The 16,374-nt window shown below is 35.4% G+C and overlaps 1 protein-coding gene across 1 annotated transcript in view; it reads right to left on the minus strand.

The window, feature by feature from the left end:
• The window catches only part of LOC107036296 (diacylglycerol O-acyltransferase 1), a 73,276-nt gene that overhangs the window by 55,549 nt on the left and 1,353 nt on the right, over positions 1 to 16,374 (minus strand). The window contains exons 2-3 of the mRNA XM_015254175.1: positions 9,147 to 9,275; positions 6,914 to 7,008 (exon numbers count right to left, since the gene is read on the minus strand). Coding sequence (XP_015109661.1) covers positions 6,914 to 7,008; positions 9,147 to 9,275 — 224 coding nt within the window. The remainder of the gene's footprint in view (positions 1 to 6,913; positions 7,009 to 9,146; positions 9,276 to 16,374) is intronic.

The raw sequence follows: 16,374 nt of genomic DNA on the forward strand, positions 1-16,374 counted from the left end.
GGCGTAATTAAATTGAAATTTTGTCAACAGTGTTGACAATTTCCACTGATTTTTCATAAACTTTTGAATTTTCAATGACAAAATTCCTTGAAGTTTTATTGAAACTAAACCACGACAAAAATTTATTCATTCATAAATTGCTGAATTTAATACGCCGATGAAATTAATCGCAATTGTAGCCTCCAATAGCTTTCATCGCTCGTCTGACAGTATAATTGAACTGAAATAGTTTCAACAGTGTTGACAAATTCCCTCGATTTTTCCATAAAATTTTGAATTCTCAATGACGAAATTCCCCAAAGTTTTATTGAAACTGAACCACGACAAAAATGTATTCACTCATAAATTGCTGAATTTAATACGCCGATGAAATTAATCGCAATTGTAGCCTCCAATAGCTTTCATCGCTCGTCTGACAGTATAATTGAACTGAAATAGTTTCAACAGTGTTGACAAATTCCCTCGATTTTTCCATAAAATTTTGAATTCTCAATGACGAAATTCCCCAAAGTTTTATTGAAACTGAACCACGACAAAAATGTATTCACTCATAAATTGCTGAATTTAATACGCCGATGAAATTACTCGTAATTGCAGTCTCCAATACTTTTATCGCTCGCCTGACAGTACACGTACCGTCTCCACTAGCCTTCAGGGGATCACTCGAAGTGGCGTAGACCGGTTTCGCACCTCTTCACGTTAATTTCCGGATTTTACGACATGAACATTGGTACATGTTAGTTGTGATGGGTTTGTTAAAGGGAGCGGCAATGGAAATAGCGATAGAGAGACAGGAGAAACGGCAGTCATCATTTTATTGGTGAAACGTTTTTCACTCTCACAGTTGTGGCCCATTGTCAGTGTAGAACTCTTCCACTTTTCTCTTTCCCCAGTTGAACAATTTTGGTCTCGATTACTTCCACTGGTGCTTCGGTCACTCAGCCCTTCCACCGCTCTTTTCCCCCCGGCTTTTCACTCCATTCAACTCGTTAAGCCGCGAAACGTCAAACGATTTGGTCATTTCCTACCGAAATTTTACACTCTGTATGGATAGAGATGAAACAATTTTATCCTTTTCAAGCCGAGGCTTTCATGTACACTTCGGTAATATGGCTGATCGTTATTGCCCGAGAATTCGCCGGTTCTCGTAAAATTTGCAAATACCGAGGACGGAAAATAAACTTTAGTAACGTGAATGGGTGATCTTGCCGCATGGATGGGCGCACTGCCACCCTTACCCATCGTGTTGCTCAAGGAAATTTATTTCTTCCTCTTGGCTACCATCAGCGTTAGCTTTATGGCTGTCAGCATGATTTTGTAATGAGACGTCGATTCAGTGTAAGGGGAGAAAAAAGTGTTATTAGTGTCGTTAAAATTTGTTGGTACATCGTGATGGAAGAATTTCATAATGTAAGAATATTGTTCTTTATTCAGAGTGAAAAATTTTCTCAGCGTTTTTCATATCAATTCCGGAGCTTTTTTCATCAAGGAAAATTTTTTCTGGAATTTCCGGGAGCTATTGGAAAATCGATGAAAGTTATGAACTTCAGTGAAATGATTCTAATTTGGAAATTTTGATCCAATGACTGATCCACAGGCATTTCAAGGAATTTTGTGATTAAAAATTCACAATTCAATGGAAGATGTCTATTTCAGGTCAATCGTTCCATGAAAATTAATAGAAATCTGGAAAATTCAGTTGAAAATATTCTTGAATTTTTAATTGCTACTGAATATTCATGTGTGAAGACCCAAAAAAAAAGTTTTTATCATCATCGGAATCGAAAAGAATTGTATTCCGAATTAAAAACGTCCACAATCGACGACAAATATTTTTTTGTCATTCCGGCCGTGAGGCAGCGTCCGTGAATCTCTGCCTACGGCCGTCATAACAAAAAATACTGTTCGTCATACGGCCAAAAAAAACTTTTCTAGCTCATATGATTGCAGCCCTCGTCTTCGGCTCGGGCTGCAAACTCATATTCGCCAGAAAAGTTTCTTTCGGCCTAGTGACGAAATATACTATTAAATTCTTCTTGCTCCACTTACTCCTCAAAAACTCACAATTTGATCGAAAAAATCAGTGCGAACTGTCCCATTTAGGTAAATTATTCCTGACAATTAATAGAAATCAAAAAAATTCAGCTGAATATCAATTTAATAATTAATTCAATAATTAGTGTTTGAAGACCTAAATAAACAAAGACGATTTTCTCATGTTCTGAAACAAGAAGAATATTTTTACCAAATTAAAAATACCCACAATCAAGGCGAAGTATTTTTAAATTATTCTTCGCCAATTATTCTTCAAAAAATCGCAATTTGATAAAAAAAATCAATGAGAAGTCGCCTTTTTAGATAAATTATTCCTGACAATGAATAGAAATCAGAAAAATTCAGCTGAATACTAGTTTAATAATTATTGTTTGAAGACCTAAATAAAAAAAAAGTTTTGCTCATGTTCTGAAACAACAAGAATTTTTTTACCGAATTAAAAACACCCACAATCGAGGCGAAATATTTTTAAATTATTCTTCGCCACTTATTCTTCAAAAAATCGCAATTTGAAAATCAATAAGAAGTCACCTTTTTAGGTAAATTATTCCTGACAATTAATAGAAATCAGAAAAATTCAGCTGAATACTAGTTTAATAATTATTGTTTGAAGACCTAAATAAAAAAAAAGTTTTGCTCATGTTCTGAAACAACAAGAATTTTTTTACCGAATTAAAAACACCCACAATCGAGGCAAAGTATTTTTCAATTATTCCTGCTCCACTTACTCCTTAAACATCCAATTCCACCCGTTGTTTATTGGAAATCTTTCACGTCCAGAGGTGCGAACATGCTGTTAGTTACATACGAAAACGGAAGAACATAGCGGGTGTTGTCGTGTATAAATTACTTAATCCGAAGAGGGGCCAGTGGAGCGGGTATGTACGATAGGTACAGGAGGGAGAGACTAATCGAATTAAGAGCGTGATTGCACCGTTGGAAAAGCCTCCCACGTTTGCGTGAAGAGAGACCGAGCGAGAGGAGGAGAGAGAGAAGTGCATTCCGTGAAGCGGCCAACAGCCGGCACTTGGGCTGTAAATCGCATTGCCAAGCATTTATTACGGGTATCGAACGGAAACCAGCACCCTCCCCCGCCCACCCTCTCTCCTCTTGTTCCATGATCAATTTCGTTGTTGTAGTCCATACAGCACCTAGGGCAGTAATTCGATACAGCTATGTTTACAGTATGTGCCGTGGATGGCTAATTCCACTCTTGTTTCTTTGTTGTTGGAAGTGTTGTTTACAATGCTTGGAAATATGAGGAATCGGTCATTTCACTCGGGAAAAATCGTTGGAATAATTTGGAAATCTCCTAAACGGAACATAACTACATTGTTAGAAATTGTGATGCCGTCGAGACTAGACGAACATTATTTTGGAAAGATCATCACGGTCTAAAAAACATCGAAAGTTTACACGGAGAGAAATTTTTTGTAAAATTATCGTGAAATCCAGGTAAAAATCATCCGGATAGAAGGGTAATTCTGCAGCAGTGTATTTTTGGAGCAATAAATATCCTTGGTGTGGATAAATTTTAATGAACATTTCCGGATAATATTTGCTCTTATCTGAGTAAAAATTGCCATACGCGCGGATAAAAATTATTACGTATCTTGGTAGTTTTTACAAATATCTGGATAAAAATTACTGTTCCAAAATGGTAAAAAATGCTGATCTTACCTACAGATTTCTTCCACGTCGAGCTTAATACTCCCAAACACTCAAGTGTGACCGACAAAGCTCAAAGTGCTTTTACCACGAGACATTCTACTGGTAGAATTTCTGCGCACGATGGGTATAATTTAATAGAATTGGGTGAATAAAAATTATTCTATGAATTTTATAATAATTACCAGGATAACTATAATTTTTATCATTCACATAGATATTTTTTCTCTTTGTCTATATACATTTTGACAAATGTATAGACAATTTTTGGTTCCTTCGGCGAAAATTACCATACGGAAGGGTAAAATTTATTTTACATATGATAAATTTTATTATTTAACATCAATTTTTGTAGAACATCCAGATATAAATCAGACGAAAAATTTCAATAATACACGTTTATCCTTTTGGAAGGGTAATTTTTACCAAAAATTTTTCTCCGTGTAAAAATCGAAAGTTTCATCATCACCGAATGAATCGTAGAAATGAAATTTGATGAAATTTCCGTATTTCCACCGACTTATCTCCCGTTTCCACAACTCATCATTTCAATCCCCCTTCAAAAATTCACAAGGCACAATTTTCGTATACCGAGAGCATTCACATTCGGAGGGAAAATTCAAAGAAAATACCACCGAGGAGAATAAAACGTAAATGGAAAGCTATATAGAGGGATGTATACACATTCTTTTCCACTCTGAAACGTTTCTTCCGAACCGACGTGCGACAAGTGTTATTGGAATTTTTTTACGGGAAAAGCCCGCAAGAAACACGTACATTCCTCGATCCCGTTCGTGTCGTATCTCGAGAAGGAAAAAATTGAAATTTTCACGGTTTCGGTTGCTTACGATGAAGAATTACTGGTGCCGACGCGTTCGAGGATATAATCATTTTCAAATTCACGGAGAGAACAAAATTACCTGACAAATTACTGGGAGGTAAATGGCCTTGTGCTCGGTTAGCTGAGGTGGACATGTCATTAGGGGCCATTCAAATATTATGTCACACGGTTTTTGTGCTTTTTAGACTCCTTCCCCCTCCGCCCCGCAGTCAACAGCCGTCGCAACATGGACCCCCTCTTGTAAATTACGTCACAAAGTCAACGACCGCCCCTCCCCCCAAACCGCTTTTTTAGGGCGAATTTTTTAGTTCTTTCAGGACATTGAATTTGAACAATAAGAATAAGAAAAAAAAAGAAAATGATTAGGTCAATGATTAAATTTTTATGCGATACTCTCTGAGCATTTCATTACTTATTGAATTGTTGCCATCAAAGTATTGTGGACGGCACCGTTAAAAATTTTTAGCTGAAATTTCCAGTAAACTTATTGGAAATTTTTATCACATTTTAGTTATATTGGAATTTCACATAATTTCGTCATTGAAAATTTCAAATTTCATGGAAAAATCAATCGAAATTGATAGAAATCAGTGGAATTGGGGTAAATATAATCTTGAATTTTGTATTCATTGAAAATTCCGGGTAATTTGGCAGTAAATATTCATGTCTTGATGCTGCTCACGCGAGTCGAGGATTTGGTTCTGACTGATGGACGTACACAGGTCTTTCAAGATCCCTCCAGACCTAGATTGACCTGTTAAGTCCTAATCAGTTCTGCGACGTAGTTTTCCGGAGACCTTTTGAATGCTCAGTTCTTTTGGGCCCTGAGAAGTCCTCCTCTATACTACCGAGACCGCGGAATTTCACGAGGGGGTGGAGGGAAAGGCATGTATGCGGAGGGTTGAAATCTGTAGCCAACGAAGAGAGAGGGTTGCAGAATATATTTTAGCCACCGTGATCCCTACGTTTGTAGGCGGGGTTTAAATATAAAACTGAACATTGATTGTGTATTTATTGACCCTCTTGATGCCAATGAAACCCTAGGAGGTGACAGAAAAGAGAAAAAAAAATTTTCATTTTCACGTGGGTCTAGAGTCAGGGTGAAAGTCGATTTTGGCCAAAATCGAATTTTTTCGCCAAGTGAAGGTTGATTCGGTATTTATTGGCCCCTCCAGTGCCAATGAAACCCTCGGAGGCGCCAGAAATGTCGAAATAAAAAATTTTTTTTTGCCCGAAGTCAAAGTGTCAGATTTTCGGTTTTTCCAATGGGAAAGTCGACTTTTGCCAAAATCCAATTTTTTAGCTGGATGAACGTTGATTCCAATGATTTAAGCGACGGGCTATTCAGAACTCTCAAAAGTATGTGGAAAAAGTGAAAATTGAAAAAAAAAATTTTTTCACCGGGGGCCAAAGTGTCAGATCTTGGATTTTTTCAGGGGAAAAATCGGTCAAAGGGTCACAAGGGTCACGAGGGTCAAAGTGTCAGATCTTGGATTTTTCCAGGGGGAAAGTCGACTTTCGCCAAAATTGAATTTTTTAGCCAAGTGAACGTTGATTCTGACTATTTAAGCGACGGGCTATTCAGAAGTCTCAAAAGTATGTGGAAAAAGTGTAAACTGGAAAAGTTTTTTTTTTCAAATTTTCAAACGGTCAGATTTTTCGTTTTTCTCGGGAGAAAGTCGACTTTCGCCAAAATCGAATTTTTTAGCCGGGTGAACGTTGATTCCAACTATTTACGCGACGGGCTATTCAGAACTCTTAAAAGTGTGTGGAAAAAGTGAAAACTGAAAAAAAAAAATTTTCACTGGGGGCCAAAGTGTCACATCTTGGATTTTTTCAGGGGGAAAGTCGACTTTCGCCAAAATCGAATTTTTTAGCCGGGTGAACGTTGATTCCAACTATTTACGCGACGGGCTATTCAGAACTCTTAAAAGTATGTGGAAAAAGTGAAAACTGAAAAAAAAAAATTTTCACTGGGGGCCAAAGTGTCACATCTTGGATTTTTTCAGGGGGAAAGTCGACTTTCGCCAAAATCGAATTTTTTAGCCCGGTGAACGTTGATTCCGATGATTTACGCGACGGATATTCAAAACTCTCAAAAGTTCGTGGAAAAAGTGAAAAATGAAAAAAAAAATTTCTCACCCGGAGCCAAACGGTCAGATCTTGGATTTTTCCAGGGGGAAAGTCGACTTTCGGCAAAATCGAATTTTTTAGCTAACAATATCTGGACAGCCACAATAACAAGTTATTATCGGAATATGTCCGAGCACAGGTACATTTACGTTACCCCCTGTGTCAAAATCAATAGTTCATGTCGAAAAAAAACTTCATTAAAATATATTAACTCACATGCAATGAGAATGAGTGACGGATACTGCGCTCCACCATCGCTTTTACCACTTAAAAACAGAAACCACTCTCTGGGATCCACCCGCACTCCATATCTGTAAATAATGAAGAGGAAATTCACGTTGATTAATGTTGAACATGGATTGAAAATCCTCCGCCCGGAACACAGAGAGAAATTTAATTCATATTAAATCAGCTGAATATCACTGAAACGTTATTTTCAGGTAGGGAGCAATTTAAATCTGTTCTCCGCAAAACTAATATTTATTCAATTTAATTGAAGGTATATGAGCCCCGGGCGGACGATTCCGCAAACTTTCCAAGGAACCAGTAGCTACGGTGGAGAAACTTTAACTATTCCTTATTATGTATGTATCTACTAAACAGGATAACCAACCATTTGCATTTAAAACGATCTGACATATCTATTAAAGATGAAAGAACCCTCGGGAGAGATATGTTTTCAGGGTGGAGTTCAAGAGTAAAAATTAAATTGGTACGGAAAAATTAAAAAAAGACTGTTCCAAATTGATTTGGAGATGATTTCCTTGAAGACTTTCAAAAGAACATCCAAACTTTGTGGATAAAATAGTATTAATGATTAATGATGTGCTTTTTATTCACTCCGAATGGATTAATTACATCACAATCAAACCCAAAAAACCCGTTGCACACGTTTCATTTCCAATCTCCATCGAGATCGACTAATTCATCATACGCCTATAATTGGCAGTTTCTCTGTTCATGCAAAATTTGTTTAATTGGAAATCGAATTTTTGTTGAAACTCAAACAACGGTGATTAAAATATTCCAAAGGTACCTCGAGTTATTTAAATTCAATACGAGCAACCGAAATTCATCGATGAGAATTTTTTAATATCCCAGTGGAGCGGAAAAATGGATTTCCTGTAAAATTCCAGACGCTTGCTCCCCTCATTTCGCATATTTTTCTTTACTCAATCAAGCTTTATTTTAATCGAAAAATACCAAACGGTGAACCGTAATGCCAGTAATTTCAGTGACATCACCTGACGAAATGAGAGCAAAATGGAGGAGGAAAAAAAAGAGTTCCATTATTTTATTTCCTCTGCCAAAAGCAATTAGGCCAGTGCCCGGCGGGAAGTTGATATAGATCGAGGCTTTCCTCATTCTCCACGTCCATTCCCAGTGGAAATTGATGTAATCAAGAACCCTTCATATCGATGGAGATCAAACAGCATCAAATCATAAACGCGAGAAATGATAGAATGAGGAGAACGAGAGAAGAGAAAATAACATAAATGTTTGATATATTGCTCTTGGCATGAGAAATACTGGACTGGGATAGCTGCTTCGTATCAAAACGAAATATTTATTCTATGTTATTTTAAGAAGAATCTAAGTATCATTTGAACAATATCATTCACATTAATTAATTTATAATGACATTTACAAAACTATACACTAATTTATAACCACGAGGTTGAAAAAATTTGGCTGAATTTTCCAGAAGATCGTGGATTTGAGTTAAGAGTATCCAAGTACTTTGACTATTTTTTCTCCAGTGAAATACTTTTCTACTTTTGTAATCGAACATCGGCTCATATTTTCGCCCCATTTTACCCCAAGTTTCCGGACATTTTACAATGATTTTATTGTTGAACTTTGCAGAAATGAAATCGAATCTTGATACTGAACCATTAGAAAACATTTTAGAAATCTGCAAAAGAAATTGATGAAGTAATTGAAAAACTAGAATTTTTGGAATAAAAATAAGTTGTTGGGAATCGTAACAATTTCATGCATAAAAAAAGTTAGTAAAAGTCGAAAAAATTTGAATTATTGATTTATAAATCATTTTTCAAATTTATCTCACCTAATTTAATTGACAAATTTGATAATTAAAAATAGCTGAATTGGTCTGTCCCAAACTATAAAAAATACTTGGACATCCTTAACGGGAAAAAGTCAATAAAATTTGAAGTTTCTTTTAAAATTCCAGTAAAATTCCATTTTTTAGAGGCTCGAAGACGAAAAGTTCGCACTCGACATGAATTTTCAAGTGAAAATGAATATTCTCTGCCAAATTTCCATCAATTTTCAGAGAATTCCTTTAAATTCTTGGAATTGCAGGAATTCATGAAAAAATATTTTTTTTGTTTCTACAAAGCGGAAAGAAAAAATTCCCCCAAACAGATTGACGTCGAGCTTTATGGAATAATAAAGACCGGATTACTCGATGAATGATACTTACTTTATGAAATTCTCTAGGAGCAGTCGGACGCCGCCGAGCCCCAGCAGTAAAAATCCCCAATTAACGAAACCAGTGAAATTGTCAAAGCCCGAGCTCCAGGAGAATAAACTGTCCCTTGGTCTGTGACATCTGCAAAAAACGGAACAAACAAATGTACTACACGTAGGCACGCCTCAGAAGTATTCTATAGAACAATTGGTAAAATACTGGAAAATAATTGGCAACAATAGTGAACATTTTCGTTCACTAATTTATTTCGCCAATCGCCAAATCATATTCATATGCAAAAATCACTGCAAAACATTGAATACACAGAGGGAAACCGCTTTTATGATGCAAAAAACGCGATTTGTGTCAATGCACTAGTGACAATTGATAATTTCAATTAATTATTCATTCATTTCAGTAGCGAAGTAGTAAAAGGAGATAAGTCAATTCTGACTAATGACCAATTTTCAATGAATATCTCGGAATCTAAGGGAGATAGTAAAATTTTCGTTATGACCTTTTTTGTGGAGCCGATTGAGTGCTGCAAAAAATGTAATTACGAAAATCTCGCTATCTCCCTTAGATCCGGAAATATTCCTCAAAAACTCAATTGGGAGATAAGTCGATTCATCTTCGTTTACCACTTCACTACTAAATTATTAATTTCAATTAATTGGTGGTCGTTGAATCTCAACAAATCCGCTCAATTTCAAGACAGAAATCAAGGCACAACAACGAATACTGGGGCACGGCTTTCCGGATTTTCGTGTTGCGTATTTTTAAAATTCTTGCAACCAATTTTTCCCGTCCGTGCATTTTATACAATTTTCTTTGTAAAAAATAATACCATATTAAATAGTAAACAATAAATTTCACATCCCAAACATTCGCTTAGCATAAATCAAATTCTCCTGTTTTTGCGTCGTGAAGAATTTCGCATTCCATTCTCCGCATTCTCATAAAATAGAGGCATTTGAGTTTGTCATTTTCTCACTGAGACCCCCTCAATACACTTTTTACGCGCTCCTCGTGTTACAGAATCCCCTGACAACTCGCGAGTAATCGCCTTACGCCGGTATGAAAGAGCCGTCATTGTGGCCGACAAGTTACGTAAAAAAAAACGACGAGGAAAATGAGGGACGGTTTCCTTCAATTCTATCCTTCACATTCTCATTAAGTTTTGCCTTTCTGTCACGCAAATATTCATGGAGTAGAATGCACCGTATGCGATGGAACCTCATTTTTCCATGCAGAGAATATTTATATTTTACAAAAACGTGAAAAAAAAACGTGACAGAGAATTATTAGGTGCTGATGGAAATATCGATCTTGACTCAGATTACTCCAGGCTTTTTCATGGCATGATATTGCCGTGGAACAGTGTGATAACAGAAAAAAATGTACCAGCTATTTGTTATGTGGAAATGAAGTCTGATGAGTTTGAAATCATGTCAGCAATGGGGAAACTCATGAATAAATTTTCGTGAAAAATTCTCTTTTAATATTTTATCCGTGATTTCGGATTAATCTGCATGTGTGAGGACACGCTAAGTGCAAGCAATCAATTATTCATATGCGGTCGCATGTGATGACTAATGGAAGTGAAACATTAATAGTGCATTGCTGGTGCTGTCTATCTCATGCTGAATTAAAAATTTCCGGGAAATTTATTCTTTAGTGTGATAATGTGATCTTTAGAAATCGCATTTAATTTCGCCCGAATGGCGTGATGAGATTTCATTGAGAAATGTGCATTCATGATTGTTTATTTGTTAAAGCAAATTTCATTTTCAATTTTAGAATTGGTCTCGGGTTGTGAATTTAATTAAATAAATATGCATTAATAATTGATTCGTTGTGAAATAAAATTAGATTCTTGGGATTGAAAATGACATTTTATCCACTCAGAAAGCAATTGAATGATGACTTCAGTTGAGGAACTAATTCAATTCAGAATTTGTCCAATAGAAAAGTAATTTTTAATATGAGAAATAGAATGCAGGACCACACAATGTTAGTAATTTTTTGAAAATTAATTAATAGTTGTACTTGAATTATCAATGTTGTGAAATTGAATTCTATTTAAAATCAAATTGTTCAGCATAATTGGGTTTTCCACGTTAGATTATCACTGAGATTTCAGTGACGTCTAGAATTTTCGAATTCATTTTGGAAACTGACTATCACATCCGACTGAATTTTTAGTGGATTAAAAATTCAGGAAATTGTTGCTTGAATTTTCTATTCAATACTCCGGAATTCAACTGAATTTTCAAAAAAATAATATATGAAAATTTCGCGTTAATGACTGATTGTTAAAAATTTCGAGATTTTTTACTTGAAATTGCAGCAATAATTTTACTATTCAACATAGTAAATTTGGGAACAAGTGAAAAAGTACGACGTACTAGATGAAAAAATACGGCTGACAAAATTAAAATATGACGGCGTCTGTTGGAAAAATGACTGTTGAACATAGTAAAAATCGAGAGTTGATATAGTAGAAAATGGTAGCACAAAACTTCAATTTTCAATTGACACGAGTAAAATATAGAAGGACAAACAAGAATTTTTACTTCGTCGGTTAAAAAAATATTCCCTCTTTCCAAAATGAATATTCAGCAGAGAGGGCGAGGGAGAGGGGAATTTTTAGAATGACCCAAGTGAAAAACCATATTTAATCTTCTTTATCATCCTTCGAAAAAAATTGAATTGAAAAATTGGTATCAATAATTTTGCTGCGCGTAAATTCATTTTGAAAAGAGGAGGGGGAGTCCGCTGGAGTTTTTACCAGTTAACATATTTCTATTTCCTCAAGTAAAATGTAAGAGGCGCGAGAGTATAAACTAAAATTTTAAATAGTTCGAAAAAATTACAATTTAACATCGTAAAAATTCATACGATTTGCGTAATTTCTCGTCATTCGATAGTAAAAATTGATTTAAAAAAAAATGAAGCGTTTTCAACACTCTTGAAAATCATTTTTCCGTCTGCGCATTTTATACTGTTTTGTGCATTAAAAATTACTATAGTAAACCGTAAAAAATGAATTTTACATCGTAAACGTTCGGTCAAAAAAAATTTCTCCGTGTAATGAACCCTTCATGCTTCCACAATTACAAAATTCCCCCAGAGACGGAATCATTTCTCTTCCAACAGTCGGAAGTCAGCGAGTGTTTGACAAACATTAACAGTCAAGTAAATAGGATATTCAGATTCATTTAGAACGCAAAAAATGAGGGGGCTCGTTGGAAGAGAGGACAAAGGGGATTGAAAGGAGAAATGGTAGATGCAGAGCGAAGAGCATTCGCGAATATGCTCAGATGCGCCTCTTGAGGTAAGTATATGTATAGGAAGGGTCCTCGTGTATGTTTGCAAGTCATTATCATTTCCCCGTGGTTCTCAGGGCTCTCATTTCTTCTTTCCTTTCACTAATAATGTCTTACATTTGCTTTCTACAAGATGTCTGGAGTCTTTCTTGTGATGGGGAGTTTATGGAAAAGAGTCTCGTCTGCTTTTTGAATATTAATTTGACAATTATGTACAGTGGGAGAACTAATTTTTTTAATTGACCCTCTTGTGTGGCGTTTTCAAAACTTTTTTGTGCGTGATCTTGTGATTTCCACAAAACAATTTAAATTCTATGAACCATTGACTAGTTATTTCCTGGAGAGTGGCATTAAGTTCGATTTAAGGAGAAAAAATCGTGAAATTTTAGATTTCATTGAAAATTCAGAGAAATTCCTATTTTTTTAGCGACGGGAAAACGAGAATTCCCTTAACTTACTTGAATTTTCAATGAAAATATTCAGTGTGAAATTACGGAAAATGTTGAATTTGTTGAAAATTCAAAAATATGTTCACCTGAATTGTTCTGATTTTTATTTATTTTCGTTGAAATTTATTATTTCCAGTGACTCTATCATCAAATTCTGAATTCTTAATATCGAAATGTCTTGAAATTTCAGTTGAAGTGTCAGTTGATAAAAGTTTTCAAGAATTGTACCAAAAATTTCTGTCAAAAATGTTCAAAATGTAGCACATTATCAGTGCGATTGACTAAATTTGACCAAATTTCACTGAATTCTCAATTAATCGAAAACTCAAACATTTATTCATGGAATAATTGTACTAAAATGGACAGTAACGCCGGAAATTTTTATCATCTGTAATTTCCACTGAAATTTCATTAACTCTTGTCATTAAAAAATTAAATATTCCATTGTTTTTCTATTCAATCAATCTGAAAATCAATAAAATACTGTATTTTTCAATTCGTTATTCGTTAAAAATTCGGAAAAATCAGGAAACTTCAGGAAAAATTGAAAACCCATTTCATTTTGTTTCTGAATATTCATTTTCCATTAAAAATTCAATTACGTTGTGAAATTTCCGTCTCACTCCCACCGAAAACTCATGAATTTCCTTGAATTCCACCTAAAACTAGAAATTTCATAACCGTTTTTTCCCTAAATCGGATTAAATTTTATTCGATTCAAATATTTCCAGACACAACTTTTCCCAGTGCAAAAACCTCTCCCATCAATCATATTATATTCCCACGTAATCTCCATAAAAATATCATGAACAAATACCTGGAGAATGCCATTACACAGAGCAAAATTTCTTTGAAATGTCAGCGAAAGAAGTTTATCATCACGATAGAAGTCCAATGAAACTGGCGAGTGAAGAAGGCAATGAAGAATACCGAAACAACTCAAACTTTTATCATCGGTCGAACTTAGTTTATGTCTTTGTGTGGAGGATTGCCATAAAAAGTCAACAAGGGCTATCAGAGATTGAAGAAAAGCCCTCACTTCCCCCGAGAAATTTCTCCACTCCTGCAGTTTTTTCATTCGAAAAAAGAAAGTAATGGAACTTGTAAAACGCAGAAAAGAGTAGAAGATCGAAAAACAATTTAAAGGTGATAACCAGCTTTTTTCGATTTTTTTTTTCCACCAATTTATAATCCCACGAAGATAGAGAAGTAAAGTTTGGCGAGCACGTCGGCGAAGACGACGAGGGTAGACACACAGTGAGTTTCCACTGAATTCTGGGAAGTTCTGAGTAGCCTACGTAATTACGATTGTTGACTCCACCAGGTTGGGGAAACTTCTGGCCTATGAGGAATGTATACAGCACCTCATGATGCTACTTTCGGAATTTCGATGGCGAGAGAATTAGCATTAATTGTAACTGATAATACTCATCAGAACGGTAAATCTAAATTGCAGAGGTCATTCATATTTTCTGAGGAAACATGATTAAATTCTTTTCGAATCAATTATTCGAGCTCATTATTTTGTCACAAGATAAATACAGCCTGGCAAGATCTCACAAGATAAATACAACCTGAACGTATAAAAATCCATAATCTTTCAGCACTGTTCTCCTCAAATCATGATCACGTCCCATTGAATTCAACTTTTCATTCATAAATTCAATCACCGAACCCCATAAAACGTGAACTTTCTCCTAATGTCTGAAAAATGGTTTTATCCCAGCATTTCATCGCATTACGACTAATAAAACCCTAACATCCGAATGCAAATGTGAATTTAAGGGTATCCAAGTATTTTCTCCATTTAGTTCTGCATCGAAATCCGTTTAAATATTTGTAGTTGAACATGAGAGCATTAGGGCATTTTTTATAAATTTCACTATTTATTATCATAATTTATTTATTGTAATTTCTATTTTTAAACATTTTTAATTTAAATAGTATTGACTGTTTGAGCGACATTCAACTATTTGTTCTTCGTATTTTCGATTTTCGATCTTCTTGATTTTTTCTATCGAACTGAATTTAAATTTTCCTCGACTTTTATTTTAACTTTATTTTTAACAGTCGGACATGATATGAAAAATTCATTTCATTTTTCCCAGTATTTCCCATTTTCTAAACCATTTTCCGCACTGGGTGCACATTATACTATTTCATCACTTGTGCGTAAAGTGAAATTTACGCACGCTCTGCGCAAAATTCCACTCTCCACACGTTGTGGCGAAAAATAGGGTTCGACGCTCATGAGAAAAGTGTTCTGACCATTTTTATTCGTGGAAAGTTGGTGGGCCGATTCGTAGGCAAGACTTACCAACCCGACGAGTATGAAATCTCCATAACGACAGCCCGGGCAGTATTTTTCCGCAGGGATTTTCACTTCTACAAGTTTGGGGAGGAGATAATGCCAATGCCCGGCCGAGGAAGAGTGAAGGTCATTGTGGAATACACTAATTTTATAATTTTTCATATTATCATCATTATCATCATGATGTATTATTGTTGTTTTGATAATCATCAAATAATCCATTTGATCCATTTTTATGGAAAACATTGAATTCATTCATATGTAATTTCATAAATTGCATAAAATGCATAAATTTCATAAATGTTCCTAGAAGGTGGGATGAGTCGTAAGGAATGCTCATTGCGTAATTTCATATGTAATTTCATAAATTTCATAAAATGCATAAATGAAAAAAAATTATGCATTTTATGCAATTGATGCATAAAATGCATCAAAAAAATGAAATGTACATTGATTATTATTGATTTTTGTGCAATTGATAAATTTCATAAAATGCATAAATAATTAAAAATTATGCATTTTAAACAATTGATGAAATTACATATGAAATTCCACATGAAATTACATGTGAAATTACGCAAAGGGCATTCCTTACGACTCATCCCACCTTCCAGGGACATTTATGAAATTTATGCATTTTATGCAATTTATGAAATTACATATGAAATTACACGTGAAACAAAAACCGCGTCCGCATCACTGCGGAATCCACTCTTACTTATTCGTATCGAAAAATACGAATTTCCTCACTACCCCGCAATCGACTTTTCCGGCGAACATGAGTTTTTGCAGCGCGAGCCGAAAATCCCCGCACCCTAATGCACCATTAGAAAAGCTCCCCTCAAAATTCCCCGCACTTTACCATTTGTAATTCCTACCAAGTACGTGTGAGACCCCTAAATGGATTACCCCTGAAAGGGATATTCCCATTGAGAGTTTTAGCCGGGTTAGAGAAGCCCGTCAAGTATGATTTGGGACCCTCGACAATTGCATTCAACTTGATTTGCATAAGGGCGCGTACCGGTGGCTGCGTCATTCCCCCCATGTTACCAGTTGGAGAGAATAGTTCTGCCCCGATCCTCGAGTATTTGGATGGTTAATTAAGAACGTCGAGATGGAAACTACCCCCCCCCCCCCCCCCCCCCCCCCCA

Source organism: Diachasma alloeum, unplaced genomic scaffold (genome assembly GCF_001412515.2).
Source record: "Diachasma alloeum isolate Michigan unplaced genomic scaffold, Dall2.0 Dall_scaffold_00208, whole genome shotgun sequence".
Lineage (NCBI taxonomy): Eukaryota > Metazoa > Arthropoda > Insecta > Hymenoptera > Braconidae > Diachasma > Diachasma alloeum.